Consider the following 21,024-nt stretch of genomic DNA (forward strand, 5'->3'; position numbering starts at 1 on the left):
TTTATTCTCAGTATAACTGCAGCTGTTCTGTGAAGGCCTCAGAGGTTTGTTTGAGAACATTAGGTATCAAACAGTATCAGATAGGTCAGGAACACACCGGGCAAGTCAGGGATAAAGTTGTGGATAAGAGTAACTGAGAAAAAATAGTGGCACTCTGATATGCAAAACATTAAATCGAGAAAATTGGAACTCCATTACTGCCATAGAAAATAGGTGAATGCTATAATACATATACATGTACATATGAAATATAGAAAATGGAACTGTAATATTGCTACAGAAAAAAATTAAGCTACTTAGGACACAAATTGGCCAATTCATGAGAGCCAATAGCCAACGATAAGGCAAACCTTATTGTTGGGGACCTAACCTGATATGACATCTCTCCTGGGCTGAAAGCCTACAATTTATAGGGTAGGAAGGATCCAGCTAATTAAAACCGCCTCAGGCTGATAGGTGGTGTAAGAGTGCTTAGGTCAGAAGGAATTTACTGCAAACAGAAAAAACTGACCGGCACATCCAAACTAGCGTGTACAGGTGCAAGCTATGACAACCAAGTCAATAAAACTGAGAAAAAAATAGCGCCACTCTGAAATGCAAAACATTGAATCGAGAAAATTGGAACTGCATTACTGCCATAGCAAATAGGTGAACGCTATAAATAAAATGGGTGAACCCCCAACAATAAGGTATGCCTTGTTGTTGGCTGTTGGGCTCTCATGAATTGGTCAATTTGTGCACTAAGTACCTTCATTTTTTCTGTAGCATTTTTTTCTGTAGAAATATTGCAGTTCCATTTTTCTATATTTCATGTGTAAATATTATAGCGCTCACCTATATTCTATGGCAGTAATGGAGTTCCAATTTTCTAGATTCAATGTTTTGCATTTCAGAGTGCCGCCATTTTTTCCTCAGTTTTATTGACTTGTCTTAGCTTGCACCTCTACACACTAGTTTGGATGTGTCGGTCAGTTTTTTCTGTTTGTGGATAAGAGTAAAACAGGGTTATGTTATAAAAAAAATAGCCCAAGCTCTGAACAGGGCTGGTCAGCTGAAGGCAGGGCACTTCAAAGTATCGGCAGAGTCAGTCGGCACCACGCATGACCGAGCTCACATCAGGATTCCTCTGCCTGAATGCTGCTTTAAAGTGCGGAGGCTTCAGCTGACGAGCCCTGTGATATACTTCATAATGATCAGCACATCGCAGGGCATGTCAGCTGAACAGATGGACGGCACTTCAAAGCAAGATTCAAGCAGAGAGGAGAGTGAGGTCTGATCTAATCATGCTCAGTCTGCTGTACGTAGCCCCACACCCCCCAGTGACCTGCCCTGCTCGGTTTCTCCTAATTTGGTCCTCAGACCAGAAGTTGTAGAGCCAGAATCAAAACAGAAGGATATATGACCCAGAGAGAGATGAACTTACAGGAGCAGGGCAGGTAATAAAAGTGTATTAGAAAAATGTTAGCTAGGAGGAGTAAGGACAAATGAAAAGGGGTTAAATTAGTAGTGGAAAAACTCTTTAAAGGGAATCTGTCCGGCATTTGATCTATCTAAACTATTAATATGGGCTTACAGGTTATAGACTGCTGAAAAAGTCCTCCCTGTATGCCTCATATCAGATGCTTTGTTGCTGATCATCTAGATTCTTTTATCACTTTATATAAATGACCTCTTCCAGGCTGTGGGTAGGATGCTGCCTGATGATAACTCTGCCTCCAGAGCTTGTTTAACTTGAAGGAGCAGTTACCAGTGTGAGACAAGTTACTAACACAGAACAGGAGAAATGAACTCTGTCTGCTTGCAAAGGGTTTTTGCAACTCTCTGAGCTCTGCTGTATTGCAACAATATTACAGCCCTGTCTGCCTGTGAGATGGAATCTGAAGCTGAGAGGAACCTGCAGTACAGTGTCCATTTTAGGACATGATCAGATATCAAAATCAAACATGAGAATGATGTCAGTTTGAGGCTAAATACCCTGTCTGAGAGCTGATTTGGACAGTGATTTTGATATGTGACTTTGACAAGTGACTTTGATAAGGGACTTTTACAACTGTAATAATAGTAATAAAAAAAAGTCACTGTTCGCTTATGGGACTTGAATCCAAAACTCTATGTATAGAAGCCAGTTCACTAACCATTGAGCTATAAACTCAGTTGAAGAAATATAGGCATTCTACTTGGTAGATTTTCAGTGCAAACTTGTCTGAAACTTATTGGGATTTTAACAAATACCTCCTCAAAGCCAAATTCAAATGATGTGTGATTTTGATGTGTGAATATGATGTGTTAGGCTGTGTGCCCATGTAGCGTTTTTCAAGCGTTTATGCTGCGGAATTTCCGCAGCATAAACGCTTGTGAAACGCTAGGTAATCCGCACCCCATGGTCCCCAAGGGGATTCCGCATGTTCTATGCACATGCTGCGGATTTTTCCGCAGCGTTTATGCTGCGTACAAAAATCCGCAGCATGTCATTTAATTTTGCGGAAGCGCAGCGGAACTCCCACCATTGACTTGCATTGAGACGCATAGAAACCGCGACTCTACATTTGTACAAGCGGCTTCTATGCGTCTCTATGTGCGGATGGTACCCAGTTCTGGAGGAGAGGAGACTCTCATCCAGACCTGGGTACCATTGTACCTGTAAAAAAAAGAATAAAATAACAAATAAAGTTTATACTCACCTTTCCGAAGGCTTCTCTCTAAATGCCGGCATCGCTTGAGGACCTGCGGTGACGTCACAGTCATGTGACCGCAGGCCCTTCACCGCTCTGTCTCGCAATATGCCAGCATCCAGGAAGCAGAGAGGAACGAGCGCTGCAGCCACGCCGGGCATCGGGGGTGAGTATAGCTTTATTTGTTTTAATTTTTACGGTTCACACTGTATAAATCCATGCTGTTTGCATGGATTTATACAGTGTGACCTAGTTGGTCAAGCACTTTCCAAGTGATGCTATCGCCTGGAAAGTGCTTGTCAATCTGCATGCGGAAACGCATGTGAATCCGCATGTGGATCCGCATGTATTCTGCAGGAAAAACGCATGCACAATTCTGCCAGGGAGATGCAGAAATGCTGCAGAAATTTTCTGCTTCATTTCTGCATCGTGGGCACATAGCCTGACTTTCTACAAACATCAGAATCAGAATCACAATGACTTTTAGTCACCCTGAGTATTTTCATGGTTGATCTCATAAGACTAGAAAAGCTACAAGTCATTTTCCACTTGACCTGATGACTGAATGGTAAAGCACCAGCCTCTGAAACTACAGTGTCAGGGTTCAATATCCCAATAGAAATAGAATCTTTTCTTTTTTTTTAACTTTGGTTAGTTAGCATACAAACTACAGGGTGTTTTACTTTTAATATCTGACATTCTGATTGTCATCCTGATGTGTTTAGAGTTTCAGACATGCTGTCTATTTGCATGATAAATTACATAGCCAAAGTAAATTGGGAGTTTGCAGCCAGTTCTTGGGTGGATGGAAAGAAAAATTTACAATAAAGAAATTTTATCATTAGACCCTTTTAAGAAATTATGCAAATGTACAGTCACTTGGAAACAGACATGTAGTAAATTATTGCCTCCCAAATTACTTTGGCTATGTGATTTACCATGCAAATAGACAGCGTGTCTCAAACTCTTAACACGTCAGGATGACAATCAGAATGTCACATATTAAAAGTAAAACACCCCTGTAGTTTGTGTGCTAACTAGGCATAATAAAAAAAAAAATCTATTTATATTGGGATACAAACCCAAACACTGTAACTTCAGAGACCGATGCTTTACCATTCAGCCATCAGATCAAGTGGATAGTAACTGGAAGCTTTTCTTGTCTTATGAGATCAACCATGAAAATACTCAGGGTGACTAAAAGTCATTGTGATTCTGATGTTTGAAGAAAGTCACACATCAGACTCACACATCGTTTGAATTTAGCTTTGAGGAGGTATTTGTTAATATACCAATGAGTTTCAGACAAGTTTGCACTGAAAATCTCATAACCAAATAGAACGTCTAGTTTTCTTCAACTGAGTTTATAGCTTTAGGCTATGTGCCAACGATGCAGAAATGCTCTGGATTTTTCCTGAGCATTTCTGCATCTCCCTGGCAGAAAAAAACGCATGTGGATTTTACATGCGTTTTTTCAGCCAGGGACAAGCGTTTGTCACTCGTTTTACACATGCGATTTCGCATGCGGGTTGTCAAGCGCTTTCCAAGCGATTTTAGCATCCCTTGGAAAAGTGCTTGACAACTTGGTCACACTATATAAATCCATGCAGCCGGCATGGATTTTATATAGTGTGACCAAGTTAGTTAAAAAAAAGAATAAAGTAGTAAAAAAAATGGTAAAAAATAAAAAAAAATTATATTCCTTTCCGATGCCTCCTGGTCTCCTTCTCTGATGCGTCCAGTCTCCCCGGTGTCTCACTGTGGTGTAAAAGGTGGTGTAAAAGGACCTTCCATGACGTCATTTAGTCATGTGACAGGTCACGCGACCGTCGACGTCACATGACTGAATGACGTCATGGAAGGTCCTTTTACTTCATTGCGAGCCACCGGGGAGCCAAGACGTACCGAATAGAAGACCGCGGGCCATCAGAAGGTGAGTATAAAGTGTTTTTTTTATTTTAAATTCTTTTTTTTTTACAGGTACTATGGTACCCGGGTTTGGATGAGAGTCTCCTCTTCTACAGACCCGGGTACCATCCGCACATTGAATCGCTTAATATCCACATGTGCACATGTAGTCATGCGGATATTAAGCGATTCAATGCAAGTCAATGGCGTCAAAAACGCTGCGATTACGCAAAATAATTGGTAGTGCTGCGGATTTTTCCGCAATGATAATCCGCAGCGGAAATTTCCACAGCATGTGCACAGCACATGCGGATTATCATTGGGGAACATGGCAGACCTTCTACCAAGCGTTTTTTAAGCGTTTCTGCGGCGGAATTGCTGCTGCAGAAACGCTTAAAAAACACATAGTGGGCACGCAGCCTAATGGTTAGTGCACTGGCTTCTAGACATAGAGTTTTGGGTTCAAGTCCCATCATCGAACAGTGACTTTTTTGTTATTATTACAGTTGTAAAAGTCCCTTATGAAAGTCACTTATCAAAGTCAGTTGTCAAAATCAGTTCTCAGACAGGGTATTTAGCCTCAAACTGACATCATTCTGATGTTTAATTTTGATATCTGATCATGTCCTAAAATGGACAATGTACATACACATCACAGTGGTAGCCCCCCCTTCTATTGAAAATAAGCTCTGTAGGAGTACCATATTTTTTGGACTATAAGACGCACCCTAAGTTTAGAGAAGGAACATAGGAAAAAAATGAATTTTTAACCTGTCATCAGGATCAGACATGTCAGGGGTCATCGAATGTAGCTTACCAGGGGGCGGTGGCTGTGCAGCGGGGTCACAGGAGGCAGGAGTAGGGTCACATTAAGGTCATTTGACAGCAGGAGTAGGGCGATGCTATGGGCCCTGGGCTAGGAGAATGGGGTGTCCCGGTGGTGCAAGGAAGGAACAGAGTTCCCGCTGCGCACATTGATTTCCCGGCAGTCTTCAGTAAAAGCGCGGTCTATAAGAGCTGCGCTTTGCGCATGCGCCGGGAGGTGAGGAAGGAAAGCGCACGGCACAGCGCCCTGTGAAGTGCGGGGGAGGGAAAATGGTAACTAGGCTGATAGGCGGCGATTTAGGGGAATAATAATCAGATAGGCGGGCATTGCTTGGCGTCCCCCAGACGCCAAGCCTGTTGAAAACCAAAAAGATAAAACTACTTTTCTCTGCAAGCAGACCTCTACTATGGGCCATACAGGTATGTATACATTTAATTTTCTATACCCTGTATGCTCCGATAACTCCCAGGGGGTGACAGATTCCCTTTAATAGTTTAGATAGGTCAAATGTGATGACAGATTCCATTTAAGTGTATTTTATTGGGATTTTGTAAAGCTAGTTTGCAAAGAAGGAAGGGCAAAAATTTCAGCCTCTAAATTTGCAAAGCAGCTAGAGAAATACCACAAGAATCTTGCAGCAGTAATGGCATCGAAAGGTGATCCTACAAAGGGGGGCTGAACACAAATGCACGTCACAATTTTCAAATTTATATTTTTTAAATATCTAGAAAACCATGTATCATTTCCTTTACACTTCACAAATACAGTACTTGCTACTTAGTGTTGGTATATCACATAAAACCCAATAAAATACATCTAAAGGGGTTGTCCATTACTTATTATCCCCTCCCCAATGTATCCCCCCGGACCCCATAAGTATCTGTAAATACCTTCTGTTGCAGTTACTGCCTGTGAGCGGCTCTATCACTGGCCGCTCACAGGCATCACGTGACCCCCCGGCTGCAGCCGGCTCTGACATCCGCTGACGTCACGACAAGTCCAGGCTGCAGCCGAGGGTCGCTCTTCCGCGTTCCACCATTGGATGCCAGGCTGTGGGTGGGGTTACCCCCCATGTCACACCCAGCATCCACTGCGCACTCTGCCTCTCCTCATTCATTGGGAAAGTGCGCGGTAACCCCGCCCACAACCCAGCAGCCACCGCGGGGACCCCAGCGCTGAGTCACGCCTCACTTGACGTGATGTCAGCGCGGGGTCACGTGATGCCTGTGAGCGGCCACCGATAGCGCCACTCACATACAGAAATAGCACCAGGAGGTATTTACAAAGACACTTATGGGCCCCGGAGGGATACATTGGGGTCATAATAAAAAGTTGTGGCCAACTTCTTTAAGTTTGTAGGTGTAGCATGGAAAAGTTTACAGGGTATGAACACTTTTTCAAGGCACTGTATGTCTGAGGCCACATGCATATATTTGTTTCTGTTTTTACATCCATCAAAAAGGACTGTTTCTCTATTTTCCTCATGTTATTAAAAATTGAAGCAGGGCGACTGTCTGAACTCTTTTCCATTGACACTCCACAATGGATCAGGTAAATATGGATGCAATGCTGCTATAATACTGATGGGCATCTAATTGTACGTTCACATTATGGGTGTTTTTTCCAGCGGTCAAAGAGGATGAGTTATTCAAGCGGAAACCGCTTCAGGAAACTGGTGTTTTTATGTGCTGAACCACTTTTGTAAGTTTTTATTATTGTTTATGAAGCGTTCAGATGTTTTTCTTGTGTATTTTTCTGTTAAGATGTTTTTAGTTTTGGTTTTTTAACATTTTGGGGGTTAAACCCATTAAACAGTGAATTGTTTTGAAGCTACAACAGGTACTAAATGCTCCTCCATCTTCATTTTCTGGGTGTTTTTTCTTTGCTTTATGTAGACATGAATATGACGGATCTTTCAAGTGTGTTTTGAGCAATTTTTCGGGCATTTTTTGAAGCACACCTGCTCCAAAAGACTCCTCAAAAAACTCTGTGTGAACAAACCAGAACACTTTTTCAAGTGTTGTATACAAGCTGGTGACAGACACTTTATTTCGCTGTAATGGTTGTCACAACACGTAATAACTGTCCACATGAAGGGGATGAGACGTATCCTGCAACCTTCACAGACAACCTCCTCCTCTCAGACCTCAGCGTTCCTTCTGCGCAGATGCGCGTTGTACAGGACTACAATTCCCGGCAGCCATCTCTTCGGCCGCCACACAAGATTACGGCTCTTGATTAGAGCTTGTGCTGGAACTACAGTTCCCGGCAGGCTTGGCGTCTGGCTCCGCCCCCTATAGTAGACGTGCGGAATGTCACTGCACATATAGCGCTGTCACCCGCTGCCCGGGGCTTGTGGTGCTGCTGCTGCTGGCCGTCATGTCTTTGAAGGCTGTGTTACTGGCTGGCCGGGCTGTGCGGGGGAGGCTGCCGCTGTCCTCTATGTGCGGCGGTGCCCGGGCCGTGCACGGCGCTGCTCTCCGCTCTTCTGCTCGCCCGTCTCTGCTGGTGGCTGCGGGCGCCGCGGTGACTGCCGGGCTGGTAGCGGGGTACAGTCATCTGCAGCGGGCGGACATGGCCTCGGTGGACCGCGGGCAGGATCTGGAGAAGCGCATCGCGGAGTTCATGGCTCCGCCGGTCACTGAGCTGGAGAGGCTGCGGCGGAGCGGGGACGACATGAAGACCCGCATGGAGCTGCTCATCATGGAGACCCAGGCGGAGGTGTGCCGGGCGCTGGAGGCGGCGGACGGGGGGGCCGGCTTCACAGTGGACTGCTGGCAGAGGACGGAGGGTGAGTGATGGACTGCAATGGAGTGGTGTCAGGTGCCCCTCCCCCCCCCCCCCCCCCCCCGCCGCCGGGGGCACTACAGGTGCCAGAGTGCCCCCCTCCCCGTACTGTTGCCGGGCGCAGTACAGGTGCCAGAGTGCCCCCCGCACTGCCGCCGGGCGCAGTACAGGTGCCAGAGTGCCCCCCCCTCCCCGCACTGCCGCAGTACAGGTGCCAGGGTGCAGCCCCCCCTCCCCGCACTGCCGCCGGGCGCGGTACAGGTGCCAGAGTGCCCCCCGCACTGCCGCCGGGCACGGTACAGGTGCCAGAGTGCCCCCCGCACTGCCGCCGGGCGCGGTACAGGTGCCAGAGTACCCCCCGCACTGCCGCCGGGTGCGGTACAGGTGCCGGAGTGCCGCCCCCCTCCCCGCACTGCTGCCAGGCACAGTACAGGTGCCAGAGTGCCCCCTCCCCGCACTGCCGCCGGGGGCAGTACAGGTGCCAGAGTGCCCCCCCCCCCTCCCTGCACTGCTGCCGGGCGCAGTACAGGTGCCAGAGTGCCCCTCCCCGCACTGCCGCCGGGCGCAGTACAGGTGCCAGGGTGCAGCCCCCCTCCCAGTACTGCCGCCGGGCACAGTACAGGTGCCAGGGTGCCGCCCCCCTCCCCGCACTGCTGCCAGGCACAGTACAGGTGCCAGAGTGCCCCCTCCCCGCACTGCCTGCCCCCTCCCCGCACTGCCGCCGGGGGCAGTACAGGTGCCAGAGTGCCCCCCCCCCCTCCCTACACTGCCGCCGGGCGCAGTACAGGTGCCAGGGTGCAGCCCCCCTCCCAGTACTGCCGCCGGGCACAGTACAGGTGCCAGGGTGCAGCCCCCCTCCCCGTACTGCCGCCGGGCGCAGTACAGGTGCCAGGGTGCAGCCCCCCTCCCAGTACTGCCGCCGGGCACAGTACAGGTGCCAGGGTGCCGCCCCCCTCCCCGCACTGCTGCCAGGCGCAGTACAGGTGCCAGAGTGCCCCCTCCCCGCACTGCCTGCCCCCTCCCCGCACTGCCGCCGGGGGCAGTACAGGTGCCAGAGTGCCCCCCCCCCCTCCCTACACTGCCGCCGGGCGCAGTACAGGTGCCAGGGTGCAGCCCCCCTCCCAGTACTGCCGCCGGGCACAGTACAGGTGCCAGGGTGCAGCCCCCCTCCCCGCACTGCCGCCGGGCGCAGTACAGGTGCCAGGGTGCAGCCCCCCCTCCCCGCACTGCCGCCGGGCACAGTATATGTGCCAGGGTGCAGCCCCCCCTCCCCGCACTGCCGCCGGGTGCGGTACAGGTGCCGGAGTGCCGTCCCCGCACTGCCGCCGGGTGCAGTACAGGTGCCGGAGTGCCGTCCCCCCTCCCCGCACTGCCGCCGGGTGCGGTACAGGTGCCGGAGTGCCGTCCCCCCTCCCCGCACTGCCGCCGGGTGCGGTACAGGTGCCGGAGTGCCGTCCCCCCTCCCCGCACTGCCGCCGGGTGCGGTACAGGTGCCGGAGTGCCGTCCCCCCTCCCCGCACTGCCGCCGGGTGCGGTACAGGTGCCGGAGTGCCGTCCCCCCTCCCCGCACTGCCGCCGGGTGCGGTACAGGTGCCGGAGTGCCGCCCTCCCCGCACTGCCGCCGGGCACGGTACAGGTGCAGGAGTGCCGCCCCCCCCTCCCCGCACTGCCGCCGGGCGCTGTACAGGTGCCGGAGTGCCGCCCCCCCCCCCCCCTCCCCGCAGTGCCGCCGGGCGCGGTACAGGTGCCGGCCCCCCCTCCCCGCAGTGCCGCCGGGCGCGGTACAGGTGCCGGCCCCCCCTCCCCGCAGTGCCGCCGGGCGCGGTACAGGTGCCGGCCCCCCCCTCCCCGCAGTGCCGCCCCCCCCTCCCCGCACTGCGGCCGGGCGCTCTACAGGTGTCAGGCTGTGTATTGTGCACTCTATACTTTACTCCGCATTATGACGCTAGAGAATGTGACCTGTACAAAGAGAATTCCTCAGCTTAGTACAGATTTCCGCCCGGTAGACCGCTGCTTCCAATCATCAGCGCTGCTGTGGCCACCGTGTTTGCGGCGTGCTGGCACCTGTGTCACCCATAGAATGGTCTGTGCACCTGGTGAAATGTCCTGCTGAGGCGTCTGGATGTGGCCTTTGCGGGCATGCTGGAGTTTGTAGTGTGGCTCTGTGCCTCCATTACTGCCCTCACTTTCCTCCTGTTCTCCTTGTAGGTGGCGGAGGTGTCAGCTGTGTCCTGCAGGATGGAAAGGTGTTTGAGAAAGCCGGAGTGAACGTGTCAGTTGTCCACGGCCACCTGTCAGAGGAGTCCGTTCAGCAGATGAGGAGCCGTGGGAAGGAGCTGAAGACTAGAGATGGTAAGTGGTGAACGTGTGATATCCTGACACTGTGGACGTATTTGTGGGACGCACGTCTGTCAGACCTTTTATGGCATCCACAGGATACCCCATAAATATCTGGGATAGGAGTCCCCCTTATTTCCAGAGGTGGCCACACGTGCACTGGAGAGCCCGGCTCCAGGTGTCCTGTACTGTATGATATGGGTGACCACATGGACCATTCTCTGCTGTAACTTGGGGACACAGGAGGCCCTTTCTTGGACTTGGTGGAAAGATCTTCTAGAATGGTATAAATGGGTGGTGTGAAGCTAGTCTTGTGGCAAGCAAACTGAGCACTAATGGGCCACCAGATGCCCACTGCTTCTCCGAGTACGGTACTGTAGGTGTCTGTAGATGTCACCAGCCCAGCTCTCCTTCCTATACGGAATTGAATGGCGGCAGAGTAACCCTTTAACTGCCAACATCTCAGCAACATGTCCACCTTATTCTGCGCACATATGATGCAATGTGAGCAGAGTATCATTACTGTATTGTGCAGTTTGTAAAAAAAAAAAAAATTGACATTTCTAAAGGTGTCATGGATGTATTTATAGAGTGCGGGAATCTTTCTGTTTTCTCGCTATAGATAGTTGTGCAGGACCTTCTGTCCATCACAGCGACTTATGGTCGGTTGTTGTGATATACGTCCTGGTTGGGTACCAGTATGTAATCCGCATAGCCATGAGCAGGAGTCCGACTTGCTTCGGCTCACTTTCTAGGGTTTTTTTATTCATGTTTGGCTCTGATGTATTTATGTTGTTTATATATTTTAGGTAAACTGCCCTTCTGCGCCATGGGAGTCAGTTCTGTCATCCACCCCAAGAATCCACATGTTCCCACCATTCACTTTAACTACAGATACTTTGAAATTGAGGATGCCGATGGTGAGTATGAAGAAGACGTGTGATGTGTGGAAACTGTTAGGCTATGTTCACACATCATGTTTTTCTTTTTGCATCAATTTTCTGCAGCAAAACCTGATCTGTCAAGGGAGGTTTGCTCAGGATGTTTCTTGCAGTTTTGGTGATTTTTTTTTTTTTTTTTTTTTTTTTTTGATGTGTTTTTTGTCACCACCCAGTACTTCCTATGGGTGAAAAAAAACTCTGAAAGAAGTGACATGCTCTATTTTCCCCAAAAAACATGCAAGGCACAGAATCCTGAACAAAAAAAGAAACATGATGTGTAAACTAAGAATTCTGTAATCTCATAGACTTTGCTCGCACTGCAAAACACTGCTGAAAATTTACATCAAAAAACGCTGACAAAACCATGTGTGGACATAGCCTTATTTTTATTTTTTAACAGAAAACTAATATGGGGGAGGTGCAGCAGCACTTTTTTTCTTTTTTTTTCAAAAGATATATATGTAGATATATTGTAGAGGACGTAAACTGGTGATCTTTAGATTGTCTACAATGCTTTGAAACCCCTCTGACATGACCGAATAGTCAATTGCTAATCAGTCCCAATGCCATAGTAAAGCATTGAGGAGAGAGCGGGGGTCTAAGTGGGCTTATTGAGAAAGCCCCACTACTATTTCAAACAGTAAGTATGGATCCCAGCATCTAAGGGGTTATATGATTTGGAGACCATATGCTCTGCAATCTTCTTCTGAAGTGCCAACATAAAATGTATATCTCAGCTTATAATCCAGATCTACACCTGATGATAATAATGGGGAGTGCATTTGATTTTTTTTTTGAGACAGACAGGCAAAGATACAACAACCTTTTTTTTTTTTTTTTTTTTTTTTTTTTTTAAAGGGAACCTGTCATGTTGAAAATGACATTTGATCTGCAGGCAGGATGTTAAAGAGCTGGAGGAGGGGATCAGATTGTATACTTTTTTTTTTTGTGGGGCAAAGATTCATTAAAACTTAATATTTTATTCATTGACGTTCCTGGTGTCTGTATACAGGAGTCCAGTGGGTGGTGCTATTCAGTGATTGACAATCTACCCTGTATGACCTTGCATGTAGAGATGGGTGTCAATCACTAGTAGGACCGCCCACTGGACTTGTGCATACAAACATCGGGGATTTCATTGAATAAAATGCAGGTTATACTGTATCTTGTCCAACAAACCTACAAACTCTGGCCCGCGGGTGAGTATATTTGGCCCTCGAAATTAGGCAGGGCTATTATTCTGAATGGAGAACTATGGGGGGCCATTACACTGTATGGGGGACAGTTATACAGTATGGAGGACTATGTGGGCCATTATACTGTGTGTAGGACTATGGGGGACCATTATACTGCACGGAAGGCAATACAGGGCCCATTATACTGTGTGGAGGACTATGGGGGACCATTATACTGTATAGAGCACTATGTGGGGCCCATTATACTGTACGGAAGGCAATACAGGGCCCATTATACTGTGTGGAGGACTATGGGGGACCATTATACTGTGTGGAGGACAATGGGGGCCCTTTATACTGTATGGAGCACATTACAGAATACACTTGCGAGCACATTCTGTAATGTACCCATATGCACCCATTCGCTAGGTGGAGGCCAAAAGCACGTTCTTTCAACCTACTTCTGGCTGCTATGCTCAGGCATCTACAGAGGGCTACTGCAAAGAAGCGTATACCATGCACTATACAGTGGGTCTCTATGGTGGACGGATCCCCGGCATCCATGCTGGCAGTGCCGCTGTCTGGCACATACCTCCTGAGAGCATGCGCCCAGTAGTGGGCAGCGAGCATTACAGATGATTGGCAGCCGATTTACACTGTCCTATCATCGGGTAAAGCACGTTTCTAGGAGGACTTGTTCTCACTATGTGGCCAGTGTGAACGCAGCCTTACACTTTGGTTGCCTTGCTCAGTGCAGCTGATAGTTTTCATGATATTTTAATGTTGGTGACTGATGTTTGCCTGACTCGTGACTGACTGTCTTATTTTCTTACCTTAGGTAACAAGCAGTGGTGGTTCGGCGGTGGGACAGACCTGACGCCGACGTATCTGAACCAGGAGGACGTGGTACATTTCCATCAGACCCTGAAAGAGGCGTGTGATGAGCATAATCCGGGGTTCTACCCCAAGTTCAAGAAGTGGTACGTGGTCAGTGCCCTCTTAGTAGACGTAGCCAAGCATGTCCTGTCTGCCCACACTGTGGCTGCTGATCCTTTTTTCCATTTTCTCCAATATGCTCCACTGCATTATTTCTGCCCATCCTTCTAATAGAAAAGCAGTATATTGTGATGTGAGCACTCTCTGCATTGTGAAACCTGAACACTCCTGCTTTGCACATACAGAAAGTAGGAAGATTTCTTCCCTTTTTTTTTTTTTTTTTTTGTTTTATCTTGTAAGCAGGCCTGTCTGTACAGGGAGATAATGACCAGCAGACACCCCGGGCCTCTCTGATAGCAATAGCAAGGGCGGGGGCTTCATGGTAAGAAGACACAGAATGCTGACCCCCGCTATCACGTAACGCCCTGATCGGAGTGTACGAGCGGCTCTGTACCACTGACTCCACTGGGGCGAGTGGATCACACCAAGAATACCTTACTTTGATGCTCAAGTCAATAGGAAACCTATATGGCCATAATAAAGTGACACAGAACCTAAGGCCTCATTCAGACTTCTGTTTATTGTATTTTTGGGGGGACGGAGTAATTTGCATTAGTGCGCTGGATCAGTTTTTGTCAAAAAGACAAATTTGCAAATCTTTTCCTACCTTTTAAAAATGCACTGCACACGGATGGCAGTATGAGCTGTCAATGATGTTTATAGACTCATCGGCTTGTTTAGGTTTTTTTTTTTTTTTTTGGTTGATCTGTGGCTCAGATCAAAAATGTACATGTCTCCGTGAGTTTTTTTTTTTTTTTTACAGATACATGTTCCACAAAAAAAATCCCCCAGACCTGTGAACTGACAGGTATTCGGTCAGCATTTTTTCTCATGAGTGGGAGCCAAAAGTGGCTCCCACTCCTGAGAAAAAATACTGACCGAATACTGATAATGGGGCCGTGGCCTTGGGGCTCATTCTGTACCCAAAACTTGTGTTTTAGTGAATATCGACTGCTTCTAACTCTCTGACCCTGAGATGCAGGGTCCCTGTAATATGTTATTGATCTCCCTGTATGGTCAGTGAATTTATGGGATCAGTGTCGGTACTGTGAGATCGCAGTAACACCGCACGCCCCGGGGATTTATCATTCATCTTTTTCAGGTGTGACGATTACTTCTTCATCAAGCATCGCGGTGAACGCAGAGGGGTCGGTGGCATTTTCTTTGATGATCTGGACTCCCCATCAAGAGATGACCTTTTCCAGTTTGTGAAGAGTTGTGCCAAGGCCGTGGTGCCATGTTATATCCCCATTGTGAATAAACACAAGAATGACGCCTTCAGCCCGGAGGAGAAGATGTGGCAGCAGCTGCGCAGAGGACGGTGAGCATCATCTGAAAGGGGGCTGGTCACCAGATCAAAAGTGCTCAGTTCTGCCCTTCTTTTATTCCCTTTATTTCCCTTAGTATTCCGTTTTTACTTTTTTCTGTTTTCTAAATTCCACTATAGTTAGAGAACAAAGCCTTTTTATTTAGATTTATATGTATTTTACAAGGGGGCATAACGCCCCTACAGGATCCCGTGAGCCATGCCCCATTAATAAGGACCATAAAAATTACCACTAAATAAAAAGCCCCATATCTCTGGAACCATATGGCGGATTTTAGCAAAACAAAATCTAAAATAATCAGGAGAGCAGCGGGAATACAAGAAGCACAAACTGGCCACTCTTGATCTGGTGACAGATCTCCTTAAAGGGGTTAGCCATTTTATTACAGACTAATATGGTTCAAGCCGCTTAATACAGCCTATTTGTAAGGTCTGTGTCATTTTGTACAATGGTAAAGCCGCACAGCTGGACCAGCCATCCTCCATGGACACCTCTGCCATCGGGATGGCTTTTAGTACAGGGGCCTGTGACCCGATACTAGGTAGACATCGTCCTACATGTATATTGTACAGCAAGTATGTGCTTTACTATCAGATAGTATAACTACTGGACCGTCAGTGTATTGCCTCCATATTACTATGACAGGGAATAGTACACAAGCATTTATAGATGCATTAATTTATCTGATCCCTGTCCTTTTACAAGAGATTATGGTAAGCTGTACAGGGATCCAGTTCGGTCCCCAGCAGTCTCATGTGGACACCAGTCATTATATCTAGATCATGAGTGATCCGTATATAGATGGATGCATAAATGTGTTCAGGACTAGGACCACATGGCAGCTCTGGTCTTGCAAAACCAAGTGCTATGCAGATTGCACAAAAAAGAAAAAAAAGAAAAATAGTTGTGAGGTTTATCTGCAATTTGCTTTTGCACTGATGTGTTGTGCAATGTAGAATTTGCAACGGCAATCGCACACGAACTAATGTCACATACGACGGACATTGAATTCTGTTGGAAAAGTGGCTTGTGACCACTAACCGGGTTTGGACTGTGCCGTGACTCAGTAACAAGGCCACATTCATAATCATTACTTGCAGAGCTTCCTCTGACCTGCAGATACACTGATGTGAGCAATCAGGGACGTGTGCTTTCTTCCTAAACCTCTAGTGCTGGGGTTACAGTTGATGGAAATCTCCCATCTGATCTGACATTGGGTGACAAGATCCAGATTAATCTGTATCCTAGATGTAAACACTAGGGGGCGCTCAGGTACAATTCCACAAATTCTAAGTGTGTTTGCAGTGGAGATTTTGGCCTCTGCTGCATCTAAATCCCTGACTCGATCTATGAAAATGGATAATTTTAAAGGGAGAATTTACCTGTTGGGGGGGTAAATCTAGACATATATACTGTGCACCCAGTTTAGAGAAGACTTGCTGATTAAATGATGCTTTTGGGCTGCCGTTAGGAAATTATTATTTTTTATTTTCTGTTATCCATCCTATTCCTTTTTGCCTTTATTGATTTTACTGTATAGTAAACACCCATTTTGTTTTTTGAACCCCAGATATGTGGAGTTTAATCTGGTTTATGACCGAGGTACCAAATTTGGGCTTGCAACTCCCGGCTCTAGGATTGAGAGCATTCTTATGTCGCTGCCGCTCACTGCCAGGTAGGTGTATGTCTAATAAGACAGTGGTTCAGTAGCATGTTGCCATGGAAACACATAAGTCTGCTAAGAAGCTGCATACACAAAACTAATGTAATGTTCTAAAGAAAGGTACGATTACTGAGAATACGAGCAAATTGTGCCCCAGTATATAACATGGGTTACAAACACCATTCTACTAGTTCAGAATATTAGGCAAAGATGACAAGTCAAGAAAACCATGTAAAGATAAGCAAGTTATGAGCAGGAAGGCCAGATGCCACAAAATGGATTTTATTTTATTTTTTATCATGACAACTTATAAAGTTTCTTCTTACACTTTTTTTTTTGTCTTTCTTAAAGGGGTTGTCCACTACTTTGACATTGATGCCCTATCCATAGGATAGGGCATCAATGTATGATCGGCCGGGGTCCCGCACATGGCATCGATAACAGCTGATCGACGGAGGTGCCACGCGCGGGACCCCATCCAATCATAGGGCATCAATGTCAAAGTAGTGGACAACTTCTTTAATGTTCACCATTATGGGCAGAGGAGTTTAGATTTTCCAAATGTTTTTTGCCCAATTCGTCATTTGCAACTTCTCAAAAAGTCTGAATTTGTTGCAAATGTACTTCAGCCTTCCCAGAAGGATTTTTATGTACAACAGTTATTTGGGCATTATTAATAATAATAATATAATATTATACTTTTTGCGTGTGACTAAGCCTCTAAAAATTCACAAAATAAAATTTCAAGACAAAAATAAAGACCATTTTTGACTTTGTGCTCAATTTATGAGCCCTGTACACCATTTTGATGAATAAGGAGTAAAAGAAAGTGACTTAAATAAAAACCACATGTCGAATTGGGGTCTATTTTTTTCCACAGTGCATGAACTCCCATCTGCATTGTCTTTTAAATTGCGGTAATTGTCTGACTGAATTAGTCATTTTCTGTTTCTAAGCTGCTAATTCTTATAGGCGTGTTCCCATCTCCAGGATCCTATCCTAATATGTAGTAGCTATAATAATAATATTAGCAAATCCCTCCAGAAATGTAGTATAGTTCTTCTGATTCGCTATGTCGCTTACCCTGTATGCAGGGCATTGCAGCAGCTTGGGTATCCATGGTTACGAGTTACAACCACTAGAACTAACTGACTGTCACTATATGAGTCGTTGTAACCATGGATACCTAAGGTCCTGCAATGCCCTGCACATGGGGTACGTGACACAGCGAATCAGGAAAACTATACTACATTTCTAATTGGAGATATTTGCTAATAATAATATTATTATACTGATTCCATATTGGGATAGGATCTGGGAGATGGAAATACCTCTTTTTAAGCCTTTTGAGGGGGGGGGGGAATGCCTGCTGGAATGTTAAAGTTAAATATTTTTTTTATAAAATCTGTTTATAAATAAATGATTTCACATACTGGACGGGCTTGTAACTTATCCTTTTGCTTTCTCAGATGGGAATATATGCATGTGCCTCCTTCAGAGTCTCGGGAGGCAGAGATCCTAAAAATTCTGCGGGAACCCAAAGACTGGGTGCGTTAATGATCTCAGGGACGTCATGCACGATGCCATAACCGGAAGCAGGACCTGAGGAGACTTGGCATGGGAAGAAATCTGTGTTCTTTCTTTACACGTGCCTTACCTGTTTAGTGCGTTCGTTCTTTCTTTTTCTGCTGGACCTGAGTCTGTGCGGGATTCATCCATGATCTGGACCTCATGGGAGATACTTGATGTGTGACGACCACTTTCATATATTTCTATCAAATTTTATACACCTGATTTCTTTTATAGACCTGATCATTGCAGTACTACTATTCCCAGCGTGTCCTGTAACCCGAAGGGAGTTGTAGTTCTGCAATAGCTGGAGAGCCGTCGGTTGGAGACCAACGCACTAGATATTACAATATTAAAGGGATTCTCCTGCCACAAATGCGCTCATTTCCTGGGGGTTGGACTCTGTAAAAAAAAAAAAAAAAACGTCCTATGCTCCTGCTGTCACCCTCCATGGTCTGCGCTGGGAGCGATGACCACTTTATTTACACATCCCCAGACCGCGGCAGCTTGTGATTGGCTGCAGCGATCACTGCGCGTCATCAGAAAACCCACCAGTTGACGCGCGGCTCAAATCACCTGATCGTTGCCGCCTTTCACAAACCACAGTGGTCTTACGGTTGGTTGAACTGCAATGCCACGACTCCGTCATAGACAGCGGTGCCATCTGTGCTGGATCCAGGATGGTGACCGCTGGTGAACATGATTTATTTTGATATTCCTACCGGATCAAACCCCAAAGTAAACAGCACTTATTGCACAGTCAACTTGCCCTTTGCATGTAATATCTTATATTCAGTGGGGATATGAGTATTTTGCTCAGGGCATTATAGTTGGGTGATAAAACGGATTGTGCTTTGTATCTTCAAAAAAATATCTCCCTTGTACAGATGGAGTGGGTTAAAGGGAATCAATCACCAGGTTTTTGCTACCTCAGTAGGAAAAGAGACCCTGATTCCACCGCTGTATCACAACTGCAGCACCAAATAATAAACGAGTAGCAGAGCTGAGAAAGCTAACCCCGCACACACTACCTTTGTTTGGCAGCTTTCCGTGTACACTGTATATTGACAGTAAGCTGGTAATCAGTGCTGGATGACGGGGTTGGACCAGGAGGTACGAGACACCTAGTCCTGCAGTGATAATCTCCTGCTGATAAAACACTCATTGTTTTGAAATGGCACACAGCTACGTGACTAGTGCTCGTTACTCGAGTTTGTCTAGGGTTTTTGGGTACGCACAGAGTATTGCGGGTGTTCGAGTGACATGATCGAGTCCCTCCGGCCACATGTTTCGCTGCTGTTTAGACAACCACAAAACATGCGTGGATTTCTCGTGTTTGTCAGGCAATCCCCGCGTATTTTGTGGCTAACAGCCTCGAAACATGCGGCCACAAGGACTCTATCGTGTTCCTCGAGCACCCGCAATACTCAGTGCATACCCTAATGCTGTCGTCAGATTACATGGCAAAAACCTGCTGACATATTCCATTTTAATTGCAATAAATTGTACTATGGCATCTGAGCTGAGCTAGGTTTTTAATAAATAATTTACTCCCCACTACCACTGCCCGGTCTATCCTCTTTTCAGGCGTGGCTAGTGAATGATTGGCTGCAACAGACGCTTCTCCACAAATCATGGTTTGTATTTTAGATGTTAAATGCAAAAAAATATTCTGTCTTTGACCATCCGCCAATGTTTTGTTCTTGGTTATTCCATATTGTGTCTCTGTGCTGCCCGCGCTGCTATTATGGACTGATACAAGTCTCAGCATTGCCCTTCTCAGCAGCGTCCTTACATTTCCCCGCTGTTGCACTTCTCCGCTGCGTGCGTTTTCTTCCTGTCTTTAGTGTCTGCTGCGTTCTCTGCCGGAGATCTTCATCCTCTGCGCTCCGGGAGAATGAGATGAATATTAGAGAAGATGGTATTATACTGAATTTTATATGTAATTGTGCACTGATGATTTTGGACTGTGACAATGCCAAGCTGATTTTTATACTTTTTTATATTTATTTTGATCAGGAAAATAAAGCAGGTAATATTTTGTTATAATAAATAAAATTATTTTATGACCAATCAAAATGGGACTTTACTTGTAAAATATGAATTTATTACAAATTTCAATGACATCTGCAATATTCCTACAAGAAGCTTTGCAGGATTAGAAAAACATGGCTGCTAGCTTTCAAAAACAGCGCCACCCCTGGCCACAGTTTGTGCATTGTATTACGGCTCAGCACCATTAACTTCAATGGTTAAAAAGAAGGAAGCAATGAACACCTAACGGTACGTACGAATTCTCTGTCTGAGTGCTGCCGTGTGATAAAACGGACTAATATTCAATGTATTCGTTGACCTGAACCTTTTCCCACATGGACCATAGGTCTGTGTAAGGGGGAAGGGAGGGACTTGCCTACATATTTCAGTGCAAAAAAATAGATGCAGCACGGACGTCATTCGCATAGCATCGATTTTTAACGGATCATTGTAATTACTAACATGGAGAGCTTTTTGGTCTTGTATAATTTTAATTGCTGCATGAAAGCGAATATCAAAAACAGACATACAGATGAAAAATAGTCCTTTTTTTTTTTTTTTCCAGGTGGAAAAAAAAACAACATTTTTATACACTTATATTAACTTGACCAAATGTTGGAGAACCAAAATTTGGTGCAAATGATCTCCAGTCTTACTCCCGGAGTGAATTTATGTGCACTAGGTATTTTGATGCCATTTTTTGCAAAATGTGTGACCTTTGTGCTAAAAAGTCACAAAACTAGTGAAGTTAAAAATAAATTTTGTGCAAAATTCATAAAGCACGTTTG

The 21,024-nt window shown here is 46.3% G+C and overlaps 1 protein-coding gene across 1 annotated transcript; it reads left to right on the forward strand.

The window, feature by feature from the left end:
* The first annotated feature begins 7,652 nt into the window (after nucleotides 1-7,652).
* Nucleotides 7,653-20,281, forward strand: CPOX (coproporphyrinogen oxidase). The gene is made up of 7 exons (XM_073668163.1): nucleotides 7,653-8,197; nucleotides 10,402-10,545; nucleotides 11,340-11,450; nucleotides 13,485-13,626; nucleotides 14,745-14,963; nucleotides 16,541-16,645; nucleotides 18,103-20,281. Exons 1-7 carry the CDS (start codon nucleotides 7,786-7,788, stop codon nucleotides 18,188-18,190), a joined length of 1,221 nt encoding a protein of 406 aa, XP_073524264.1. The 5' UTR covers nucleotides 7,653-7,785; the 3' UTR covers nucleotides 18,191-20,281.
* Nucleotides 20,282-21,024: the final 743 nt, after the last annotated feature.

Source organism: Phyllobates terribilis, unplaced genomic scaffold (assembly GCF_046119375.1).
Source record: "Phyllobates terribilis strain yellow unplaced genomic scaffold, ASM4611937v1 Scaffold_2__4_contigs__length_985480577, whole genome shotgun sequence".
In the NCBI taxonomy this organism is placed as follows: domain Eukaryota; kingdom Metazoa; phylum Chordata; class Amphibia; order Anura; family Dendrobatidae; genus Phyllobates; species Phyllobates terribilis.